The 24,671-nt window shown below is 40.3% G+C and overlaps 2 protein-coding genes across 2 annotated transcripts in view; one reads left to right on the top strand and one right to left on the bottom strand.

Annotated features, from left to right (window-relative positions):
• slc15a1b (solute carrier family 15 member 1b) overlaps nt 1–9,308 on the top strand; it is a 10,424-nt gene extending 1,116 nt beyond the window's left edge. The window contains exons 1-24 of the mRNA XM_026158208.2: nt 1–525; nt 1,005–1,060; nt 1,214–1,245; nt 1,360–1,444; nt 1,700–1,841; nt 2,054–2,173; nt 2,274–2,373; nt 2,906–2,996; nt 3,082–3,165; nt 3,447–3,529; nt 3,634–3,720; nt 3,798–3,887; nt 4,183–4,227; nt 4,353–4,385; nt 4,626–4,711; nt 5,317–5,398; nt 5,490–5,606; nt 5,701–5,838; nt 6,144–6,190; nt 6,378–6,479; nt 6,568–6,679; nt 6,768–6,905; nt 7,048–7,155; nt 7,395–9,308. The exon at nt 1–525 is cut by the window's left edge and continues 1,116 nt beyond it. Of these exons, the coding sequence (XP_026013993.2) occupies nt 500–525; nt 1,005–1,060; nt 1,214–1,245; nt 1,360–1,444; nt 1,700–1,841; nt 2,054–2,173; nt 2,274–2,373; nt 2,906–2,996; nt 3,082–3,165; nt 3,447–3,529; nt 3,634–3,720; nt 3,798–3,887; nt 4,183–4,227; nt 4,353–4,385; nt 4,626–4,711; nt 5,317–5,398; nt 5,490–5,606; nt 5,701–5,838; nt 6,144–6,190; nt 6,378–6,479; nt 6,568–6,679; nt 6,768–6,905; nt 7,048–7,155; nt 7,395–7,646 (2,256 nt within the window). The 5' untranslated portion in view covers nt 1–499 and the 3' untranslated portion in view covers nt 7,647–9,308. The remainder of the gene's footprint in view (nt 526–1,004; nt 1,061–1,213; nt 1,246–1,359; nt 1,445–1,699; nt 1,842–2,053; nt 2,174–2,273; nt 2,374–2,905; nt 2,997–3,081; nt 3,166–3,446; nt 3,530–3,633; nt 3,721–3,797; nt 3,888–4,182; nt 4,228–4,352; nt 4,386–4,625; nt 4,712–5,316; nt 5,399–5,489; nt 5,607–5,700; nt 5,839–6,143; nt 6,191–6,377; nt 6,480–6,567; nt 6,680–6,767; nt 6,906–7,047; nt 7,156–7,394) is intronic.
• On the bottom strand, nt 9,025–24,624 carry stk24b (serine/threonine kinase 24b (STE20 homolog, yeast)). Its single transcript, XM_026158209.2, has 11 exons — nt 23,679–24,624; nt 20,575–20,805; nt 16,850–16,906; nt 15,878–15,986; nt 15,441–15,598; nt 12,563–12,748; nt 12,329–12,477; nt 12,041–12,164; nt 11,750–11,818; nt 11,092–11,228; nt 9,025–10,993 (listed from the first exon to the last, which is right to left on the bottom strand). The coding sequence occupies exons 1-11, from the start codon at nt 23,718–23,720 to the stop codon at nt 10,957–10,959; spliced, it is 1,299 nt and encodes a 432-aa protein (XP_026013994.1). The 5' UTR covers nt 23,721–24,624; the 3' UTR covers nt 9,025–10,956.
• Nucleotides 24,625–24,671: the final 47 nt, after the last annotated feature.

Raw genomic sequence — 24,671 nt, forward strand, 5'->3', positions numbered from 1 at the left:
CAGTCTCTAGTTAGCTAACATAAACTAATTTAAAGCTATGACCTGCAACTAACCCGGTGACGTAACGTGTAGGACTGCCACAGCAGTTTTTGGGCCTCCATCTTACTCTATCCTCTTGTACAGTACATCAAACCAAGCTACATGCCCTCTTCTACTGTATCTATTAACTTTCTCTTTGATTTTCTTCTTTTCCTCTTGGCAGCTTAGTCTGCAACATCCATCTCCTGATATACCACTATCTGTCCTCTGCAGCTCTTTCATTCATCTCCAAATCCTCCAAACCTAAGCTGTGCCTCTTATTCATTTCTAATCCTGTCCATCCCAGGAAAAAGGAGTCTTCAAAGAGTCTACCTGTTGCAGATTGAAACCTTTCAACTGTATTTCCTCTCTAGGTGGCAAACACCATCACCAGTTTAGAAATCGTGATGAAAACCTGTACACATTATCAATCAGACATTGACAGGTTGTCTTTGGTCTGCAAAAATGTGTAGCTGGGTGAATGCCTGGACGACGCTTTCCCAGCAGGTCACTGCATCATAATGACACAATCGCTTGTTATTTGCTCCACCTGTATTCACTTTACCTGCCTGTTTTAATGTTGTGGTTGATTGATGTGAAGCTAAACAGGGCTAATGAGGTTTTACGAGAATGCAATGCCCGAATGTGCAGTTTCTAAGAACTAGTAGTGATAATGGAACCTGAAAGCAAAAAGGAAAAACACTGTACAGTATTGTCCCTGTTATCAGCTGTTCTAACCGTGCGTCTTATTGCACCTGAGTTCTTTGAGTCATCAGATAATTAGGGGTTGACACAGTCACTTGTGATAACAATGATGCTGAGAAGGGCAAATTGGGAGATGGTACTTGGTTTCACAGTCTAGCATCAGTGGGCGTCGCAGAATCGTTGATAGGAGGTTACATAAGGACCTGGTCATGTTGACTTAGTCTTAGTGTCGAGGATCTAGACAGGAGTCACTAGCCTCTCTCTCTGTCTTTTGTTCAAAGATTCAGTCAGAGAATTTGGGACCTAAGGTCGACACAGAGCACAGCAGCCATGGCAGGTGAGTCTCAATCTGGAGTATAGAGCTATGTGAGCGGGATTTCTTTTTTTTTTTTTTAAGAAATATTTCCTGACACACACAGATTATTCGGTTTCTACTTTGTTTCCATAAGTATATAAGTTATATGGGACTTATGTTAACTTCTTTCTGCAGTTGAAAAGATAAAGAAGCCCAAGAAAAGAAGTGTAAGTTCAAGTTGCACCGCAGTTCATCTTTTGTACTGACAATACACAGTGCTTTGATCTTGCAATATCCGTGAAGATTAAACGCTGCAGACCTTCTCCTTTCCCCTTTAACAGGCCACAATCTTCGGCTACCCACTGAGCATCTTTTTCATCGTAGTTAATGAGTTCTGTGAGCGATTTTCCTATTATGGGATGCGAGGTAAGTGGCTTCATTGGGTTCTGATGTTATTTTTCTTCACCTGAAAGTTGATTTAATCAAGTATTTACTGTATGCTGTTTAAGGATGTTTTTATGCTACTGTGCATGTATAACTTTCCACTAGATTTTTGACACTTATAGTTACTTTATTATTATTTTTTTTACTTAATGAATTTTTAGAATATAGAGTAAGCTTCAACTCAATAAACTTTTTCCTTTGTGCCCCCCTGCCTTCCTCTCTTCTTGCTGTCTGCAGCCGTGCTGGTGTTGTACTTCAAGTACTTCCTTAAGTGGGATGAAGACTTTGCCACCACCATCTACCACACATTTGTGGCTCTTTGCTACCTAACGCCCATCCTGGGAGCTATTGTGGCAGACTCATGGCTCGGGAAGTTCAAGTGAGCTTCTCAATAAAATCAAATCAATACATGAAAAGACCCCAACCTATAATTTGCTTGTATTCAGTTTCAGTATTTGCATGAAGACTCAGTTTAAATGGTTAAAGTGTTTAACCTTGGAGTTTTGATCCTTGTCTATCTTACCTTTATCTGTACATGCTGTACATCTGCTCAGTGCCTCACACATCCCTTGTCCTCTTTCCTCTGTGTAGGACGATTGTCTACCTGTCCATTGTTTATACAGTGGGACAGGTCGTCATGGCTATAAGTGCTATCCAGGACATCACAGATACTAACAAGGATGGCACCCCTGACAACATGACCTTACATGTGTGAGCTAAACACACCCAAAGTTGACTGGCATAATAGAAATGCACTGGATCCACACTGTCAGACAAATGAACATCTGTCTGTACTTTGTTTTGCCCCCAGAGCTTTGTCCATGCTGGGTCTCTTCCTTATTGCCTTGGGAACAGGAGGCATCAAACCCTGTGTGGCTGCTTTTGGAGGGGACCAGTTTGAAGATCATCAGGTCAGACGGTGCTCAAGCATATGTGTTACTGCAGAGAGTGGAACTCGCCAGAAACACCTCTTTTTTCAAAGAGTCCAAGAGTTTTACACATTCATTACAGACTGTATATAAAAGATGGACATAGCCACCTTGACGTGAATCTCAGTCTCGACATCTGTGACCATATATGTTATTATAAAACAACACGACAACCAAAACCACACACAAATTAATGCAGCAACAAAGAGATGTACTTTTACATGTAATTATACACACACCAAATATATACATGACAACATACACTGACTGCCCTTTTCACACAGCAGTTAAAGCTACACAGTTATCAAAGTTATCAGCTGTACTCGGTCAGCACTTTGTTTATCTGTTTTTTTGTTCCTGCTAGCTTTTTATTAACTACTTGATCGCAAGCACAAGTGCCCCTGTAATTTTATTACACCCTTCAAGGCCAGGGACAAAGATTAATCCATAATGTTAATGACATGGCTAAATTATCTAAGGAAATAAGTGTGCAATATAATGCTGTGCCCCACAGGAGAAACAGAGAAGCACCTTTTTCTCTATCTTTTACCTGTCCATTAATGCTGGAAGTCTCATCTCCACTCTGATTACTCCCATTCTCAGAGGTAGAGCCACAACACTCAAACTGATCACAGAAAATAAAATATACCACTGGGTCACAAACTGATTTTTGTGTTCTTACATCTTCAGCTCAGACATGTGGTATTCACATCCAGCAAGAGTGCTATCCGCTGGCCTTCGGTGTCCCTGCTGCGCTCATGGTGGTAGCTCTGAGTAAGGATTTTATTATAAAAAATTCTTGTTTGCTGTAATAAGCAAATTAATGCTTCTTTTCGATGACGTATCCTTCATTAAGTGTTGACAAATTGTAGCTAAGTAGTTGAGTGCTTGTTACAGAAATTCTAACCAAGCCGCTAAAAAAAACCTAGTAGTCACCATAAACTGTGTTTTCTAAGAAAGTTGCACCATAAAGAGATAACTGGTGAAACAATATTGTCATTTATAATTTCCTGTTACTTTTGTAACTCCTGTATGTGTCGTGTGTGTGTTTGCAGTTGTGTTCATTGTTGGAAGTCCCATGTACATTAGGAACCCCCCGCAGGGCAACATCATTGTGAAAGTTTGCAAGTGCATCGGGGTAGGTGGTTCCAGTGTCTTTCTAGCTTAAAAGTGAATCCCATTTGAATCTCCTGCTGTACAGTTAGAGTAATTATTTTGCAATTGTCTTTCTGCTGTTTGTAGTTTGCCGTCAAAAACCGTTTCAGGCATCGTTCTTCTCAGTATCCCAAGAGAGACCACTGGATGGACTGGGCTGAGGAGAAATATGATGTAAGTGGAGCACAGGCACATGCAAATACAAACAGCATGGCCATAGATTTCTTATCATTTTCTTATTTTTGGCATAGAAACTCCTGATTGCTCAGGTGAAGATGGCATTGAAGGTGCTGTTCCTCTACATCCCTCTGCCTATGTTCTGGGCTCTCTTTGACCAGCAGGTATGTGTGCATACGTGAGACTATGAATAACTAGCACCTGAATCCAGTGTTAGGAACATACTGTCTTGAGTGAAAGAGTTACTTTTACCTTATAATATAGGTAAATCCCACATTTACCGTATTTTCCGAACTATAAGGCAGACTTAAAACCCTTTAATTTTCTCAAAAATCGACAGTGCGCCTTATGGTCTGAAAAATACGGTATATGGCCTTGAGATGGCTGTAAAACTGAAATGAAAGATTGAAGCAAAATCCGGTGACAGGAAAAAAAATGACAACTGTGTTTGTTTCACAGGGTTCAAGATGGACCTTCCAGGCGACCACAATGAACGGCAACTTTGCAAGTGTTATGTTTTAATGTTTTGATGCAAAAAAAACCAGTTAAATACAGGTATAACACCTTGTGACCTCAAACCACAGAAATGGATGATATTAATGAGACTGTTTCTCTTCTTTTCCCAATAGGGAGCGATTACAATCCAGCCTGATCAGATGCAGGTGAGATACTGGGCTTGATTACATCTGACCTGATTAAATTAAGTATTTTTCATGCATGAAGAGCTGACAGCATTGGGAGAGTCTGGGATTGTCAACAAATCCCTGTCAGAATCAGCCAGTGGTTTAGATGATGGTGCTGGTTTAGCATAATGTCCTGAATGCATGATTGTGATATAAAGCGATGCTCAAAACCACACTGTGTGTGTGAACATGGCTTAAGCATCACTCTCTTCCCACCAGACTGTCAATCCTATCTTGATCCTGATTCTGGTGCCAGTCATGGACACTTTGATCTACCCTCTGATTGCCAAGTGCTTTAACTTCACGTGAGTGTTTTGTTCCGTCTTCATTTTGTTGAATCGATACCATTTTACATTCAAGAATGAAAACAAAATTCATATTTACTATCCATTAGTCATCTCATAATTTCTGTTAATGTATATTGTTATACTGTGTAAGAAAATAGTTGTTTGATGAATTAGCACAATTAATATTTTTTGTTAATGTATATATTTTAGGGTCTTTATTTCTTTACAGTAACCTTTTAAATAATTGGTTCACATAGCAACTAATTAATGTACTACATCGTAGCTTGTTATCTTTATTTAATTATAATTTATTTTTTTGTAATAAAAGAAAACAAAGCAAACTAACAAAAACAACTAATGTTTAATTAGTTGCATAAACGGTCTGTAGAAGATTACATGACTGTAAACAAATTACATCACCAAATTATAAAATGTGTTCAAACTGTAGAAATCTTTAAATAAGCAATTACTTTAAGCCTTCAAAAAGACAAATAGAATAAAGTAAATGCCTCCTATAAAATGACATCCTGTAAACACTGTTCCATGTGGCTGAATATAGGATAGTGATATAAAGAGGATTTCAAGTGTGTGTGTGTGTGTGTGTGTGTGTGTGTGTTCTGCAGTCCTTTAAGGAGGATAACAGTGGGGATGTTCCTAGCTGCTCTCGCGTTTGTGGCTGCTGCCCTGCTCCAGATACAGATTGATGTGAGTGTAACACAAAAAAAACCCCCCAAGCACACTTTTGGCAACTTATTAAACATGCATCGTATGATGCAAAATTCCATTGTTCTTTTAGAAAACCCTGCCTGACTTCCCATCAAGTACTGAAAGCCAAGTGAAGTTCATCAACATGGTTAACAGGGATCTACAGATTCAAGCTGATAACAAAACGATTTCCTTGAAAGGTTTTGGGGTATACTAGCCAACACAAGAAACTATTCCCAGACACTTTGGTCAGATGCAAGTTTGAAAAATTTTCTGATATTGGCAATTGTTTTCTCCTACAGGCTAATGAGGATTATCTGACCTTTCATAACCAGTTTACACTGGTTCTGGAGTCTGGGCAACAAAATACCATCAATTTGGCTAATGGCACTCGGAATACCATTGCTATCATTCAGGGATCCAAGCTTGGGTTTGAAAAGGTAAAAACACCTGGCCAACCCTGAAGCAAAGCTGGGAAATTTTTACTGTAAAATTCTTAATATTGGGAGCATGAACTTGGCCTTTTTTCTCTCCAATCTCCTTGGTATAATTCCTAAAGATTTTTCAGATTAAAACTCTTGCAGCCTTTACTTAACATGTAGACTTTCAAGGTAAAAGCATGGAGGAATGAAGCATTTTGTTGATGGAAGAATAACATATTTGTAAAAACTTACATGTACGTTGAGACAGCTGAGATGAAAACGATACAGTGCATGTGAGATGCTAAAATATTCTTTTTCTCCAGTTCGATGACATGACTTCAAAGCCAGAAAAGGGTGAAAATGCTATAAGGCAAGTGTTTTGTTCTTTTTGTTTTTTTAAAGTTACTCATACATTTTACATTACTGCCGGAGGTTTCTTCCTGTTAAAACAGAGTTTTCATTCCCACTGTTTTATCGTGTATGATGAGTTAGGCCTTGGTATTAAATTCTTTTGTTTATAATTGGATCTTTTCTGTTTTTGAACTGTCCTTCCGCAGAGTTCTCAATGGTTTTGGCTCAGATTTGAATGTAACCGTGCGTGACAAGGTGTTCAACTTTACCAGCAACATGTCAGAATATCTCAGTGTTTCACATGGAAAGTAAGACTGAGTTCTCATTCATATGAAAGTTCTATATGGTTATACTATACTATACTGTTTTGACTGGTGGTTTTCTTTAATATGGCAGAGCTGAGTTCATGATCAAGGATAATAGAGAAAGCTGCGTCTACACTCAGGAGCTGGGCTTTGGCAGCTCTTATACATTGATCATCCCATCCACTTTCACATTTGGAGAAATGGTAACATGTAAATCCACCCTGAGTCACATCATGGTTTCAGTGTTTGTTGGAAGCAGCTAAGACATGCATACCTCTCTGTATGCTCCAGTGCTCAGAGAACATCAAGGCAGTGATGGACATGAAGCCTAACTCTGTGCACATGGCCTGGCAGATCATTCAGTATTTCCTCATGACTACAGGAGAGGTCGTCTTCTCTGTGACAGGCCTCGAGTTCTCCTACTCACAGGTAGAGGGTGCTCTCCTTAACTTTTCTCATTTGATAATAAGGTCTGTGCCAGCTGCCTAGAGAATGCAACATGTAACCTGAGGACTGATGATGTCATTCTTGATGTTACTTATAATTTGGGATACTGCTTTTTGCTATCCAGGCACCCAGCAACATGAAGTCTGTGCTGCAGGCTGGCTGGCTGTTAACCGTTGCCGTAGGTAACATCATTGTGCTTATTGTTGCTGAGGCTGCAACGCTAAATGATCAGGTGAGTGGATGCATATGCATACTGTGCTCACTGACTTTGGGCAGGTTTATTTTAAGTGATATAAATGTCTGTAAGTTGCTGTACTTGCGTTTCATGGACAAGAACAACACAGGTTGAGTTCAATAAGGTACACCAGAAGTGCAGTGAAGAATTTCAGAACAACCTATGACTGGTGATGCAGTCTCTCACCCTTTATACCAAGCTCCAAATGAACACTTTTTTGTGTTTCTCTTCACCAGTGGGCCGAGTACATTCTCTTCGCCTCCTTGCTGGTGTTGGTGTGTATCATCTTTGCCATCATGGCCTATTTTTACACTTACACTGACCCAACCAAGATAGAGGCCCAGTTTGATGAAATGGAACCTGAAGAGAAGGAGAAGAGGAAAAACTTCAACATGCCCAGGAAAGGCTCAGCTGAGAGCCACAAAGAGGACAGGAGGAGTTCTGATTCCAGCTCTGATGACGAGTGCACCAAACAGACAAAGATCTAAAGCAACTCCCTCACTATGGCTTTCCCCTTTCTTCTGCTGGATTTTGTCTTTCATGTCTCAGAGTGCCTGTGCCATTTTGGTCAATTTGTCAGAGAAATCAGCTCACAGTTGGACATGGACATAGCAGCTAGAGTGACCCGAGTGAAATGGCACTGAATAGCACAGAAGCTGATTATCCACATATCAGCTCATATAATTAAAAACCATTCATAGGTTTGTCATCTATAGTTGAACTGTTGTAAATTTGACATGATTTCTTTTGCACTGAGCTTTATTATCTTCAACTAATTTTGTCTTTCATGTTTTTACACATGCATAATTACAAAGAAATCATCCCAATATTTGTATTTATTTCAAAGTGCAGTGATGTATGTATTGTAATATGCTGTTGGTATTTTATACATAAACGATATTAACAGGAGATAATCTGGCACTACACACAGCTTCCTCAGTAAGAAATCTTCGTTATTGAAAGTCTGAATTAATTTTGGGCTTGAAGAACACTGTCATGTTATGGCTATTCAATGCTCCAATGCTCTGACACTAAACATCTATGTCAGCGGTGGTTTCTTCCACATATGCAATGACATCATTTAAAATCAGTGTCTACGTTCTTACAATTCTGTAACTGAATATGCCTTCAAATACAAATGATTGCAGCTAGTTTGATGACTGGGTGGATTTGTCTTTCAGTGCAAGAAGGTAGTATTCACCATTCTTGCCCAAAGTACTTACCACAAAAAAAACATACACGTTATTGTGATTACAATAAATCATACTCATGAACTATATATTAGAAATGGTTTATATCATATCTGGGTAATTACTTGGTGCTAATTATTTAGCTTTAAAAAGAGGACACTGACTGTAGTAAATATAGCTCAGTTTGCCATTTCTCTGGTCTCACTGACATTTAATGTCAGTAAATAAAATACTGCCTCAGCCTCCTAGTAGATGCACTTGCCAGATCTGGTGATCAAGAACAAACCTATTGTTGCATTAACAGGTTCATGTTGTATTAACAGGTTCATGTTGTGTAGTGTCTCTACTGCAGTTTTAATTATCTTTCACTGTAGCTGTCGACCAATGTGCTCCAGTCACTGTGACTTTGAGGTAGTTACTATCCTAAACTGCCAGAAGCTCCCCTTCTGTGTTCTGGGAATTTTGAATAAGAACAGGACTTTTTCTTTCCTACCTAAAAACAAACAACAAGCAAATGTATACTTTACCATGCTGGGGAATTGCTTTAGCGTCCTTTAGAAACACTTGTGAATGTGGCACAATGGTAGGGGAAGTGGAGTAACTAAATTCCTGAATGGTGTTGAAGGAGTTTCCAGTCTACAAACACAACTCCTGAAAAGTAAATGTGGCCATTATGTTCTCAGTTAGATTAGATCTTTATTTCTCATGTCACTTTGAAAGCTTATAAGGAGCTTAAATTTAACTTGGGGATTCTCAAATGACACAAGCAAAGATTATATACAGTATTATAAACTGTCAGCTATGATAAAGGAGACCAAATGTACACATTTTGTTATTTTCGTAGCATATGTTTTTCTGTAAGTTACAGATTTTTTTTTGTTGTTGCCAGAGGCAGGTGCTGATATCCATAAAGCATTCCATATTTCCATACTTAACTCTTTGCAGTTATAAAAATATCACATATTTCTTAATTTCTTTCAGTCCCTGTGTTGACAAGTGCGTCTTGATGCAACTCACCAACATTATTGCTGCATTAGCACAGTAGTAAATTCTGGAACTCTTAAGTAAACATATATAGTAAAACATGGCTATTAGCAAATTTTTGTTTTTTTTACAGGTTTCTTTAAATACTTGACACACTTTCAAAGTGCAAAAAAACTGATCTGAAAACTAGAAAAAAAAAAAAGGTGCAAATCATACTACAAAGATCTGGTGAAAGCATAAAAGAAGACATGGCACTTCTATAGCACGGTGTGGAGGTGAGAACAGAAATGTGTGAGGATAATAAAGATGGCATTGGATTCTGCAGCTTGGCTTGTGCTGATCAATAGTTTAATTTGGCCATGAGCAAAGTTTTGTGTGGATTGATTGCCTTCTTGGGGCCTTGCCATTTTTTCCTCATCTCCACGTTGAGTTTCTAAACACTGCTAAGGAGAAATTACAAGCCGAGGAATAATAATACTTCACATATCAGCATTCGATCACCCCTAAAGGTTCCTCTTTGTAATTGTCCTAACTTCATCTTGACCTACAAAATTTCAAAACTGACTTTAATTGTCTAAACGTAAGTACAGGTAGCAGTTTTCCTCCTGACTAAAGAAACAAAGGAAATTCTTCTGCCACTAAACAAAGTCAGCTTAGTAACAAAGTTAGTTTGATTCAGCAGGTGATTGAAATGTGAGATTGAAACCAAGTCACTTTGGAAAAAAACCCCCAAAAACCCCAAAACACTGATGAATCTCATTCACTGATAAGTCAAAGAAAACTGATGTAATGCCAGAACACAGATTTGTGTGTATCTGTAAAGGCAAGGCATTTTCTGTTCTTACTGTTGGAGTAACTTTAAATATCTGCTTTTAAACATTATCAGTATCTACAAAATGCGCATGACCATTTTGTACACAGTGATTCAATTCCCGCAATGACAACTTGTATTCATGTACAGCATGGCCCCCCACCCCCCGCGCCATTGGAGGACAAATTCCACTTAAAGCACTTTACCTGAGGTTTCCTTATGAATGCTGCAATTTGCCTAAGCAGGGAGTCTTACTTGCGTGAGAGAACACATGAACACGCAGTCACAGGTACACGCGCACGCACGCACACACAGCTTGCACACTAAGATAATAACCCTGCAGGTTCATCAAGCATGCTTTCAGAGGTTTGGGGAGGATATGATTCCTACTTTGGGAGTGGGGGAGGGGTAGGGCGGCTGAAGTCTTGTTGTGGATTTTGGGGAGATTTTTTTGGCTCCTTGTGGACTCTGCTGTGTGAGGCTGGAGAAGTCTCCTGTACACAGAGCCCAGCATCGCTGACATCACTCTGACTGAGTTTGTCCCATCAAAGCCTTTCCAGCAGGTCTTGCTGCTCCCTTAACTTCTCCTTATTACTGAATAAAAGAAGCTCTCCAGAGGTTCCTTCTTTTCCTCTGATTTGGAGTTCAGTCATTTTTATAGGCCAGGTTAGCACCCCGCCCTACACAAAGAGGTCACATGTGGTCAGCTGGTATTGAATGACATCACCCCTGACTTTGAACCCTCTGATCTGGCTGCGGTGTTGGATGGGGGGGTAGGGGCTTGGGAGAGCAGGGCTGGGACAGAACCAATCACTAAGTGGAGGAAGTGGATGTCTTGCTTGTGGAGAAACTGGAAGAAAGAAGAGACAAGTATAAAACAGATTAATGGCATCTTCTGCTTTGTATAGTTACTGACTTCTGAGCACTAAATCTGAGGGAAGCTGTTACCTCTGGAGCCTGTGCACCATGTGAGCAACCAATGAATCAGAGATGCCAGGGTAGGCCTCCTCAGCCAGCAGGATAGCCTCTTTCAGCTCATCCAGGACCAAGGGGTTCCCGTTCACCTGTTCCTGTCGTGCCTTCAGCTGGGAGGTAGAACACAGGGAAGGAGCCACACACTTTGTTAATCTAATGACACAAAGACACAATACAAAACTACACATCTAAGGAGCTAGAAACGGTTGAGCATTAATTTTGCACAACAGGAAGAAGTGGTGACATGTTGTTTATCTTTATATACCACGTATGTTCTGAAAACGCAGTCACTCAAAATGTAAAAACAAAATAAAACTGCTTGTTTGATTGAGTTTAGTCAATTAATTTGAATGTTTAGATGAGTGAAACAGACAAAGGGAAATTACTCAATGGAAGCCCTGCTTGAAAACCATGGAAACGCAGCAAAGTTCATTTGGACAACACCAAAAACTATGTGAGCGAAAGAATGAGTCACACACAAATTACAGTTCCCAAAATATTCAGTGTGAAAAACAAGTCTCGTCTATAGTTTGCAGAAATCCACCACAGCTACACGAGTCAGACCAAGTGAGAAGTGATGGCTGTGGAGGAGAACAACTACTCAGCTGATCGTCCACATGAAGCTGCTTACCTCAGATAATGCAGGAGAGATAACAGTGGCCAGGCTCTGTGAATAAGGCCTCTTTGGAATGTCTTTTTTCTGTGTTAAAAGAAAATAAAGAAGTGCACTTACAGGGGATTAAAAAACAAAAAATTCTCAATTTCCCCAAATAACATCACAACTTTTTATCACAGTAAAGTGCGCATAAGCTGCAGATACACTACGTCAAAGTAGGAAAATGGAGCTGGCTAAGGAGCCAGATGGATAAAGTGTCAAATTAAAAAATTTTAAAAACTAAACAAAAATCCATTCATGGCTGACCTGATCTGTTGTTCCTGACTGGCCATCCCCATTCTGCAGCTTCTTGGGGTCCTTCTCTCGGATGGTGAAGATCCAATCATCACTACCAAAGTCGTTCCCACCTGAGGCTTGGCCATCCTGCTCTCTGATTGGACAGATATTAAAGAGGATTTTGGACATTTATCAGGATGAGTGATAAAGTCATGCATGTTAAGTGCTTCCAGCTCATCAGAACAAAGCAGCACAGAGATGAATGCATTTTTTCGTTAATGAAAATTCACTTCACAGTTAAAGACATTTTGGACTTACGAGTCGGACTCGTCGGAACTGGATTCTGTGGTTCTAGACTGCTCTGCCTTCCACCTTTTGTACTTGTCCACCAGTTCGGTCAGGTAGGACGTCTTCTTCGCATGACGGACGATCAGCTTATGCTTCAGCAGCTCTTTGGCAGTTGGTCTCTGTAAAAACAAAGCTTTGAGATGAGCATGTGATGCAGTCTGAAAACTCTGTACAGACAGCAAAACAAAACTTAATATTACTTACAAAACTGGGCTCTTTGTTGAGGCAGGCCTCGACAAATTCCTTGAGTGGTTTACTGTAGTTGCCCTCCAGTGTGGGCGGATTGTTCTTTGGGATGAGGAATAAAACCTTCATTGGATGGAGATCTGAATGGGGCGGCTCACCCTTTGCCAACTCAATAGCAGTGATGCCCAGAGACCAGATATCAGCCTGGAACACACAGAAGATAAATATAAGATAAACTAAATGTAAGAGTTCTCGTTATACCTTGGAGTGACTGACCGATGACTGTGGAGCTGTGGACATCCTTTACTTTGTGACAAAGAAGCTAAAAACAACTAAAAATAACTAAATTCCACAAAGCTAGATAAAGAAAAAGATCATTTGTGGTCAAGTAGTGAAAATAACAACTAAATCTGGGTGCAGTTCCCCCCTCCAGGGGCAAGGGTACCTAGACCCGGTTTGTAGAGTACGCTTGGGGAGTGTGATCGTGTGTACAGCGTCTCTTTATGTCTGTCTCCACGTTGGTTGAGTGTGGAGTGAGTGCATATGAGAGCATGAGGGGGGGAATGGATGTTTGTGTCTGTGTGTGCCTGTATGTCTGTGTCTATATGTCAGGCTGGGTATCAGACGCCACCTCTCTGGGGACACCTCAGGCCCTCCAAGGTTTGGAGGCCTATCTCCACCTACCACCACTTCCCCTGCCGGTGGCGGACTCCCTCAGGTGTCGGTGCGTTGGTGGTTCTTTGTGTCTGGGGGTGGGCGTCCAGGTACACACCGGCTCACTCCTTGGCGGCCGCTTATCGGGGCCTGGAGCCTGGGGCTCGCTCGGGCCCCTTCGGGGGTGGGGTGCCCCCGGCCTCTCGGCCTGGGGCTCGGTCACTCAGGCACAGCTGGCGGCCGGCGGAGCTCACGGGCGCGTCACTGCAACTCCCCCTGGCTTCTGCTCCGCGGCTGCTGAGTGAACCCTCATCTGGGACTCTCCTCAGCTCTTACTGGAACAGTGGCGCGGCTGCCCCTCTGTTGGTCTTCCATGGTTTCTTGTGTTCTGGGGGCCTCTGGATGTCTGGAGTTTTGATCTCCTCCATACCTGCTTCACACCCTGGAGGACGGGGCTGTGGCCCCCCCACACTCCCTAGCAGATCGTTACATGGAGAAACCTTTGGAATACAAGCGCGCTGATCCACACAGGTATGCACACGGGTGTTCACTGCTCGTAGACCCAAATTACACCTTTCTTGGCTGCTACTTCGAAGCACATCTGTCCTGCGTGCTGCACAACAACATTGAATATTTAGTATTTACTGCTGTTTACACTTAGCTAGATTAATGCGATGGTGTTGTGTTTAGTATGTTGCTTTGTTTTTTTTTGTCTTTTTTTGCTTGTTTTCTATTCTTCTCTCAACAGGTGATCCAGGAGATTTTTATTTTTTTTCTCCCCCCCTTTCTCACTGTCCCTCTCCCCTTCTGTTTTTCCTTTCCTTCCTCTTTCTTTCTCCCTTTCCTATCTCTCACTCATGTCTGTCCCGTCTGTAACATCTGAAAATAAAATATAATAAATAATAAAAACAAAGATCGACCAAATGGACCAATACGGCAATGCCACGATGATCCATTTGGCAAAGTAAATCCATTGGGTATCCTTGTTGGTCTTCAGACAACAATTCTGATGGCTAAAGAACCAAATGGGACAGGCGAGGAAAAAAAAAAAAGAAACAAAAATCTGGTTTTAAAAAAAAAAAAGACAATTCTTCAATTTTACCATCATCAGGTCCCAATCAGCCCAAATAGCAAAGAGAAATAAAAAATGCATGCTATGGAAGAGTTCGGGTCTTAGGAGGTTAAAGCTCAGTGGATAGTCGACCACAGTGCTTCACAGAGTCGCACCAGGCTAAGATTTAACCCAAATGTACCAAATGATTTTAAAATGATGCAGATGCTGATGGAAGCATTTCCATGTAAAACAAGTTTCTCATTAAGGATAACAATGACCTATATGGTACAAAGAAAAAAAAAAGAAGAAAAAAGCGAAAAAAAAAAGCGAAAAAAAAGAAAAAAGAAAATAACAACTAAAAAAAGTTCATTTTAAGGCCACACATGTACTTTGTTATCCACTAAAAGACTAATTACAGACAACCAAGACTCTTCTTGCGAGTTTATATGTGCCGGCTGGACGAACCATTACTGATGTCCTTTTGGTCACAAGTCACTCTGGTAACTCACATCTTTCCTCTGCTGCTCATAGGGAGCCAGTGCCCACTTCAGAAAGTTACTCCTGTTCTATGTGGCATTTACCATCCTTTTAAGAAATGCACAGAGCAGTCACCAACAACAATAATAATTAATTACTTAACACCCATTTCCACAAACAGTTAATGGATGAAACGAAGGACCAGTTTGCAGGACTGTTATTCCATTTCTTAAGGAGATGACTTTCAGATACTGTTCATCTGCTGCAGAAAGTGGACATGAAATGCAGCACAATCTCAATGAAGTGGGCACCAGTTCGACATGGTAGCTGTCACTTTGAAAGCAGCTGAAAGCACATGTGCTGCTGCAGGCTGCTCTTCCTACGCTGTGTGCATCAGCCTAAGCGGACATAACTCTAACACTATTACAACCACATGACTGGTAAAGATGCTATTTTCATTGTCACCGGTCTTTCATAGCGTCTGTTAAAAAATATATGTAATGGATTTATACTGACCATGTTTTCAATTGCTGTCGAGGAAAGCTTTTAGACAGCTCTATGTACAAGTTATTCACAGTTTTCTTTTTTGTGTCATTTTAGCATCGTGAAAACTTTGAAGTTTACATTTCCAGCAGAGTGTAGCCTGAAAGATTGGCAGAGGAATGTAAGTCAACGTAGCTGTGTACACTATGTAACTGGCTCTGAACTCACCTTGGAATCATAGGCCGACTGTTTGATGACCTCAGGGGCCATCCAAAAGGGGGTGCCCACAAAAGTGTTGCGTTTGATCTGGGTGTCTGTGAGCTGCCCGGCAACACCAAAATCAGCCAACTTTACTTCTCCTTGCTCAGACAGCAGAACATTGGCAGCTGCAAAAGGAACAAGAAAGATAGCTGATGTGATCCAGCCTTGCTACTGTTTCAGACAATTCTCTTAATGCCATTTATCTACATCACCAATTTCTATAATAAAGAGGGAACGGTCAGATAGCTTTCAGAGAACTGCTGCAATGTTCATCTCAAGTGAACAACATCATAATGAAAGAAACTAAGTGGGTGTCAAAACCATGATATTTGTGTTCACTCCCTGAAGCCTAAACAGCTGAAACATGTGTCCTCTAATTATAGCACTCAAAGTCAGTTGGCTACCTTTGATATCCCTGTGGATCTTTTTCTCAGAGTGCAGGTACTCCAGGCCCTTGAGGATCTCTCTTAGGATCGTGGCGATCTGGGTCTCATCCAGAGCTCCAGGCTCCATCTTTGGAAAAAAAACCAAACAAGCAAACAAAAACTATGAGCTGTGGGTTTCAGCAGAGTTGTCTTCACGGAGATGACTGCTCATTTTCTGTGAGAAACATGTAAAAACCAGAAATAACGACTGAGCACACATACTACTATAGCCAGTACATTTATATCCTTTACATGGTCTTGGGTCAGGTTGACGTGTCTATACAGACATGTCACAGATACAAACACACAATTAAGGTTACATTATTATAATCTGAGCACAGGGAAGTCTTTCACCCTCAACATGACCAAAAGTTTTAGCTGTCAGAGGACTTTAGAGTTCATATTTGTTAATTGTATTCGAACAGAGACTAATTGCAATCAGTAAACATACATGTTTTCTCTACTGTTTGAAACTGAGATGAAGACAATAACTGTTAATAGTTCTATGTCAGACTAGGTTTTAAAACCCCAAATACATCCTCAGTCAGTGTGACCTGGGGGATACCAAATGGTCCTAAAAGTGAAGACAATACAGGTTTTGTGTACAGTGATAAACAGTGATAGTGACACTTGTGTTGTTTACTACTATTGCAATACAATGTTGTTTCAGTAGATGTACATTTTGAATTATGTAGTGTGCCATCAATCCCAGCAGTTCCTGTAAAAAGGACAGACTCATTTTACTGCTTCTAAGCTCGAAGCGCTGATAAAATGTTGTTCAGTCTCATTAACACAAATTTACAGAAATTTTCTATGGACAACATACAACATTTTGACCCATATACACATTGGGCTTGAGATGTGAACAAACACTGTCAATACTATATAAAGGAAAGAGTGTCAGAGGTTTTCTTTTGACAACTATTGTACTGGGTTGAGAGAACCACTTACCAAATCTAATGCTGAACCGCCACCTAAATATTCCATAATGATCCATAGCTTTGTGTCCTGGAATGGTAAACAGGAAGAATGAAAAGAGAAGACATTGAGTACTTTGGCATATTTGTGGGTGAAAGATATACAGTTGCTTTTTTAAGTTTAGTTTACTTTTTGCATAGTGACAAGTATGTTACAGGATCCAGAGAACACACCACTGCATTTATAGCTTCAGCTAGTTTGCAGTGATATTTAGATTCGGACCATAATGTGATACTTAGGCCACGTCCACACATACGGGTATTTTTGAGAACAGAGAAAAAAATCCCGTCCACACGTAAACGCAAAAAAGAAGGAAAACACTGCTAGGAACATGCCATGGTGATATATTCCTAACCGTGTAGAAATGTTGGCCAATCAGAAGTCTAGAAGCCTGGGTGGGAAAGAGTAAACAAAGATGGTGCATAGAACTGAGTCCTATGTATGGAGGAACAGTAACTGTGTGTGTATATGTAAGCATTTAAACACTGCAGTGAGTAAAATTAACAGTAACAGTATTTTGTCTAAAGTCCGCCAATGTATAAATTAATTTCACCAAAACAATAACGTGGCACACAGTGTGACGTGAAAAAAGGCGCACACCTTTGACGCTGTGTTTTCTCTGTTTTCCTCGTCCACACGTAAATGCAAAAATTGAGTTTTAGAAAATATCCACGCTGGCAGGAGTTTTTAAAAATCTCAGTTTTCAGTGACCGAAAACGCAGTTTACATGTGGACGAAAGGTGCAAACGCATAGAAAAATCTGCGTTTTCAAAAATACCTGAGTACGTGTTGATGTAGCCTTAGAATCCCCGTTGTCATGCGCACACATACAAATGCAACTAAAAACACATCTCTGGTGGGTGTCTTGAGTCATTTTTAGGCTAATCCCCATTAAATTTTGGATTATTTGTTGGAAACGTGGGCAGCAGAAGGAAGTTCATTGTATATCTCATCAAATTTGCTCAATGTCAAGTTCGACTAAACATCTTGTGTTAATGCAGGAGTAACTTGGAATACATGTAATCAGGTACTTAAGTTGCACAGACACACATGTAAGAAGTAACTAAAGTCGACCTCAGTAAAGGCCTGGCAGAGCATCTCATGTGTTCCAGATTCCAGAATTCTCATTCCAGTAATAATGGTGGTCAAATGCTTATGTGGGACCAAGTCATTGTTTTGCAAGTCTCAAGTAAGTCTCAAGTCTTTATCCTCAAGTCACAAGTCAAGTCTCAAGTAATGTCAGGCAAGTCAGAGTCGAGTCTCAAGTCACTGGTGTAAAAGTCCGAGTAAAGTCCTTTCGAGTCTTAAAAAAAAAAAAAGCATGTTGCAGTTATATGCTAAATGTGAATATTAGACCATGTGATTTTTAAATCTGTGTTTTTCTCAACACATGACAAAATAGTGAACTTAGAAAATATACACAAATTGTGAAATTGCATCTCTTTAAAATGCAGCTCAATTAAACTTAGCTCCAATAATAATTTTCAACGACAGTTCTGAGATAAGCTGCATGTTATTCTTGGATGCACTTGTAGGGCCGGCTTTAAAATCGCATGACAAAAATATCATACACATTAAAAAAAACTGTATCACCAATGGAGCCTGGACAACATTTGCTAGTTAGATGAAGTCAGCTATCTCATCATAGCAAAAGAGAAGGACCACCTACTGTTCTTTATGCAACTTCAACTGTTGGACAAAGTTGGAAGTTGTTCCATCTCTGTCTGTGATTCTCTGCTTGGATGTTTTGCATATTGCATTTCGGTTTTTTGTTGACTACTTCATAGTTTATGTACCTGAAAAAAATAACTCCTTGCAGCATTTTCGAGGGTTTTTTTTTCTTTAAAAAAAAAAAAAATCTGGTTAATTTGATTGGCTGTGCTACAGCTCACGCACATATACGTACGGAGTGTGGTTTGAATAAATGAATTGAATTAATGGTGCACACTTTCTATATAATATGCGTGTTACATTTTATATTTGGGGTGAAATATCAAGTCTCTTCAAGTAAACCGGTTCAAGTCCAATTCAAGTCCCAGGTCATTGGTGTAAAAGTCCAAGTCAAGTCACAAGTCTTAGAACATTTTTTCAAGTCAAGTCTAAAGTCATAAAATTAATGACTCGAGTCCACACCTCTGACACCAAGCACGGGAATAAATATCGCTGTAATTTGGGGCTTTTAATGATTTGTTTGTATCGTTCTTTTCCCAGGCTGGACTGATTGTACAGCATACAGATTTAATGGCTTTAAAAGAAACAAGACGACCAAAGCAGGGTCAAAAGTACACATGAAGGCTCAACGGTATATACACTCTCTTAAAATCATTTAAAACCACTTTTAATAACTGGTGCTATACCCTGCTAATATTTGGTTAAATGTCTCTTAGCAAGCTGCACCTCAATTAGATGCTTTCGCAGAAAAGCTTTGATGTCTTCATGCTTCATTATTTAATCCATCTTATGCGATGTACCAGCAGAACTGGCAGCAAAACAGCCTTAGCACGATGGTACTGTTACCATGCTTGACAGCTGGTACAGAGGCTTTAGGTTTGAAAGCCTCATCTCAACTCCTCTAATTATACCTCTTTTCATTGTAGACAAGCAGCTCAATCTTTTTCTTGTCTGAGACGAACACAAAAAACATATCTCCGGAAGGTAATTGTTTGTCCATGTGGACGACTAAATTTCAGTCAAACCAAAAGATGTCGATTTTGGAGCAGGGCCTTTTTTCTTGATCTGCAACCTCTCAGACCATGGCGGTGTCAAACTCGCTTCACTGTGGGCAGTGAGGCTGGTGTTCCAGGAGTTTTCTTAACAGACTTGGTCTTTATGTCATCCCTGAACATGCTAACCAATTTCCTCTCATCTGGAGCTGACTTTTTGAGTATTCCTCAAGATCAAACTGGTGAAAACATCTGAATAACTTGTACTTGTGTAGTTTCAGCTGATGGTTTCTGAATCTGCAGTTGTTTAGAAATGGCTCCAAGAGACCTCCCAACTTGTGTAAATCTACAATTATCCTTCTTAAGATCCTCACAGAGTTCCTTGAATTTTTCAAGACATTTTTTCTTATAAGAACTGGTCAATCTAATGAGTGTTGTCAAACAAATCCTTTTGATGCTGGCAAAGACAAATTACCAGTAGTCAATCATTTTCACTAACAAGACGTCAACAGGCCTTGACCATATCAAGTTAAAATACACTATAAAACCTTCAGGACCATTAATTAAACTGGTTTTAAATCACTGAATTAAATGATTAAAGAGAGTGTAAGTATAAACCTCCATGTACAGTTTTGACGCCAAGTGATGAGAAAATCCAAAATGGATTTAGATTTGACTTGTGCACATTAAAGCTGTATGTTGTATAATCATTCCACCCTGGCAAAACCCACAAAAAGAAATAAACCCCCCCACAAAATATCATGACATTTATGCCTGTGACAAGCATATGTACACTTCTTACCATAATTGTATACAAATATTAAATGTTTTGCCAGCATGCACAGTCATCTTTGATTCTCTGAAAACAGAATACTAAAGCTAAGTCTACAATTAAATCAGATCTTGACTGTTTGATGTCAAATCCACTGCGGTGGTGTAAAGAGCCAAAATTAGACCAAATGTTTATAAATACGTATGAACCTGAAAGTATGCTGCTGATTGCAACCTTGCTTTTGTGTGAGAAACAAACATCACCTTCAGGTATGAGCCATAGTACTTGGTGATAAAGGGGCTGTCGCACTGGCTCAGCACAGTGATCTCTTGCTGGATGTCTTCGATCTCGTCCTCTGCTTCCTCTAGATCTATGATCTTGATCGCCACGACCTTCTGTGTACGGTTGTCGATGCCTTTGAATACCTCACCAAATGAACCCTTGCCAATGCGCTCAAGCTTGGTGAACAGCTCCTCTGGGTCCACTCTAGCATTCTGATGTTTGACAGGCAGGGGAAACAAAACAAAGGCGGAAAGGGAAGATGGATTGAAAAAGCAAAACACAAAACAAACAAACAAAAAAACATAAAAGAAAGGAATGTTTAAAAAGAAATCAGCCTTGGGGAACAAACAGGAAACACCAGCAGGGTGCCATTCTTACAGGACACATTAATTCACTCATTGCAACACCTTTTGTTTGTGTACACAAAAAGAAAGACACAGGAGAATGAAAGGGAAAAGTGTAAAAATTGGACAGCATGCAGGTTAAGAAAGCATTAAAAACAAACAAACAAACAAACAAACAAAAAACAAAAACCCAAAATGTAAACGGAAGGCAACATTTTAGTCGAGCTACCCCTTTGGGGTTTACTGTGCGCTCATCATTTTCTTCATTAATTTTTTTGAAACAAAACAAGCAAACAAACAAAAGACCCCCCCCCCCCCCCCCCCCCAAAAAAAAAAAACATATAGAAGAGAAAAACAATGACCAAATTAAACTTTCAAAAAGGCTGAGTTACTGTTCTCATGATTATTAGTAAATGAAACGTTGTAGCTCTGCTTTGGACTCTCTAGGCCTGAGGCAGCATGTATAAACACACATTAAAAATCTTAATACGCTGAGGACTTAAGTCTGACTGCAGTAAAAACATCTAAGATTAAGTCAATCAACCCGTATGAGGCTTTCAAGGGGACTTGGAGATCAGGGCTACTTAACATGAATCATACATTCATGTCATTACTCATATATCATATACAGTATATAAGCATACAGATACATACACTATACAGACAAAAGTATTGGGCCACACCATTCTGAATTCAAATGTTTTCAGTCACATATGCACGGGTGTATACAAATCAAGCACCTAGCCAAGCAGCCTGCCTTTACAAACGGTTGTGAGAGAATGGGCTGTTCTAAAGAGCTCAATGAATTTGAGTGTGATTAACACATTAGTTACAGTGAAATATCTAGGCACGAAGAAATTTCTAAGAGCTAATATTAAAAGATGTAAGCCTTTAGGAACCACAGCAACGGATTGACAAAGTGACAGAGCATGTAATATTGCACAGCAGGGTCGCCAAGTGCTGAGGCTTAGTTACTAACACTCTGCTGACTCAGTAAGTTCAACATCAGCACAAAAAATGTGCATTGGGAGCTTCTTGACATGGGTTGCCATGTTGCCAGCTCAAGCAGTTGTATGTGTAGGTGGTAGAGGGTGTGATATAGCTCATGATACAAGAAAATTTTTGTAATACTTTAAAAATACTTTCTATCTAGAATGTTGTATCTTAAATACTTAAAGTCCTGCTAGCATCTCCTCCTTCATAGCCTGGTCGCACTTAACACTGTTTCTGCCTCACGTGGTGAAACACATTTGTCATTTCCAGCTTTTGTGGTAACACTGTTCTTACATATTTTACAAAGTGCTGTGCTTTGTTAGAGACAGTTTAAGTAGCTCCTTTTTAGGTACTAACCCGCTGTCAGAGACTGACACATGGTTCTCAGACAAGACCACAGTAGGGAATGTAAACGCATAGCATTACTATATTAATGATATCACCATATGACATATTTATCTCATGTAAAAATTTGTACAGGTATTTTTGTGATATCATACACAGCTCTTGTACGTCTTATTTCCTTTGACAAGTTTTACATGCTGCCTGTTTAACACTGAGTAACTGCTTTTGCCTGATTTTAAATCGTTTGAGCAGTCACACAGAAAAGCTTAACACTCTGGAGTGCTTATGATGGAAAAACTGAAAGTGTGCTTAGTGAATTCACTGAAAACTGTATCGGTGGGGCCGGTGGATAGTAACACTGAGTGTATCTGAGTGGGGTATGAAAAAACCTTTAACACCACAGGAAGTGAACTAAAATTACTGAATTCTCAAGAGGCTGTTATGTGGGAAACACAGGACTAGGCACCAACAAAAACAACTTCTTTTTTTGACCTCTCTGAGCAAAGGCAGGGTCAATGTGTCCATTTTGAGATTACTAAAAAATGAAGCCACTGGTTTATACAAGGAGGAACCCTTCTGTCAAAGGGTGCCTTTAAATCCAATTTTCCAAGGAAAAAACCATTGACTCTGCGAGTAAAATGTGTTACAATTTCTCCAAATTGTGGACTGGCAGGCAACAACGATGATTTAGCGTGCTTTAGTGTTGTGCAGACTCATATAACATAAACCTAACCTTTGTATACTTTCAGTATGAGTTACTATGTATTAACTGAGGTAGCCGTTGGCTAATCCCAAAAGCTTCTCTACTTCTGATATGCATCTTGTGTTTACTAACAAGCCTGCAAAAACAGCATAATCTGGTGCGTGAGGCAGTTTACATTAGGAACAGTTATCGGCTCTAGTCATCTGCCCAACACAAGCTCTACAGGCGCAGTAAGGATACGTGAGATGCAGGAACAAAGTTCCAGCTTGCACGTCTCTGCACAACGGCACGTGAGAGCTCAATATTTCCTTCAAGTCATGACTGAAATATCCGAATTTTACCTCTTGCAATTCAAAATATGTGTCATTAAATAGTAGACTTGTTGTCAGTGATACTAACAATGAAAACACATGGAGCAGAAAGGTTAATTAACTTACCCTCGGCACACGCAAGTCTATGTGTTTTGGTAGCTTTTAGAGAATATGTACCTCCGATTTATTCTGCCCAGTTCACTAATAATGGAATGTTCTACCTCGAGCATGAGCCGAATTGACGCGATGTACCAGAGTACTTAAACGCTTCACTTCACTGAGCCGAGTGGGAGTACAAACTCACAGCAGGGAGGCAAACGATTTAAATTCTGTTCTGACAGTCATCTCGACTACGTATTGCGGACAGACTCCACAGACATTTAACTTACCTGCATCCCCGGCAGGTTACCCTGAACGGGAGAATGGGCCATGGTGATGCTGACTGGTTCTGTAGTGCAGGGCTGAGGTCTGATCGGTTTCACTTGTGTTTACAGTCCCGGCTGTGGTGCCGTTAATGCCCCACAGCGCTCCTGCAGCACACCTAGCTACCCAGATCTGCTCAGAATACCCCCGGTTACTCTCAAACAGGACAATAAAATGTCCTTCCTGCACACGAACTAATGCACTTTTTCTGTATCCGAACAACCTAAGACACCCAAAACAGCTGAGCACGCTAACCAACGTTTGCTAACGCTAACTCTGAAGAAATCCGCAATGTTAGCTTACTAACCAGAAGGCTAAGTGTTAACTAGTGTGTTAAATTAATTTTCTCACTCGTAGAAGTAATACCGTTTGCGAAAAAATGATATCTGTAATAAAGTAGCAGCGACGACTGTGTATTTCAAATTTAACCTGATGTCACTTTCTCAAAGCGTATTCTCTAGCTAACGGTGTCGTCAGCTAGCTAACATGATTAGCGGGTTAGCTCCCTGGCCAACGCAGACGACCTGCCAAACGTTCCCTCAGCTTGGACTACAATTCGTCTGCATACGGCAAATGTCACCCACAGAACAGAAACTCTAAGCAACCCAGCTTATATCTTTGCACTAACTCGTCACCCGCTGCTCTACAGGTCTGGCATCCACAGCAAGGATAGTGTCACCAGTGTTTTTGTTTCCTCCCTCATTTTCGTCCCGTACTCTCGGCCATCTTGTCGGTGCCGTGACGCCTGACTGGGCGGATCCGGATCCGAATCAGCAGCAGCATCTTTACTTCTCTCCCACCTAGCAGGTGTTGATGGCAGCTGGATTGATCCTGGGCTCCCAGACTTTATTTGTCTTTTCTTTTTTGAATGACTGAGTGCGAGTTTAATACTAATAAAAAGGATCCATATTTAAACCACAGAATCTCATCTAAGAAGTTCTGTTTGGCCTGTTCTGGTA

Source organism: Astatotilapia calliptera, chromosome 23 (assembly GCF_964374335.1).
Source record: "Astatotilapia calliptera chromosome 23, fAstCal68.1, whole genome shotgun sequence".
NCBI lineage: Eukaryota > Metazoa > Chordata > Actinopteri > Cichliformes > Cichlidae > Astatotilapia > Astatotilapia calliptera.

Bases quoted from the DNA above. Each gene is read 5' to 3' on its own strand.
- stk24b (XM_026158209.2), bottom strand. From the start codon at position 23,720: ATGGCCCATTCTCCCGTTCAGGGTAACCTGCCGGGGATGCAG. The intron at 16,907-20,574 runs GTGATGTTTGTT...TTACCATTCCAG, and splicing joins ACTATGGCTCATACCTGAAG to GACACAAAGCTATGGATCAT. The intron at 15,987-16,849 runs GTAAGTGGTTCT...TTTTTTCCAAAG, and splicing joins GCGGTTCAGCATTAGATTTG to ATGGAGCCTGGAGCTCTGGA.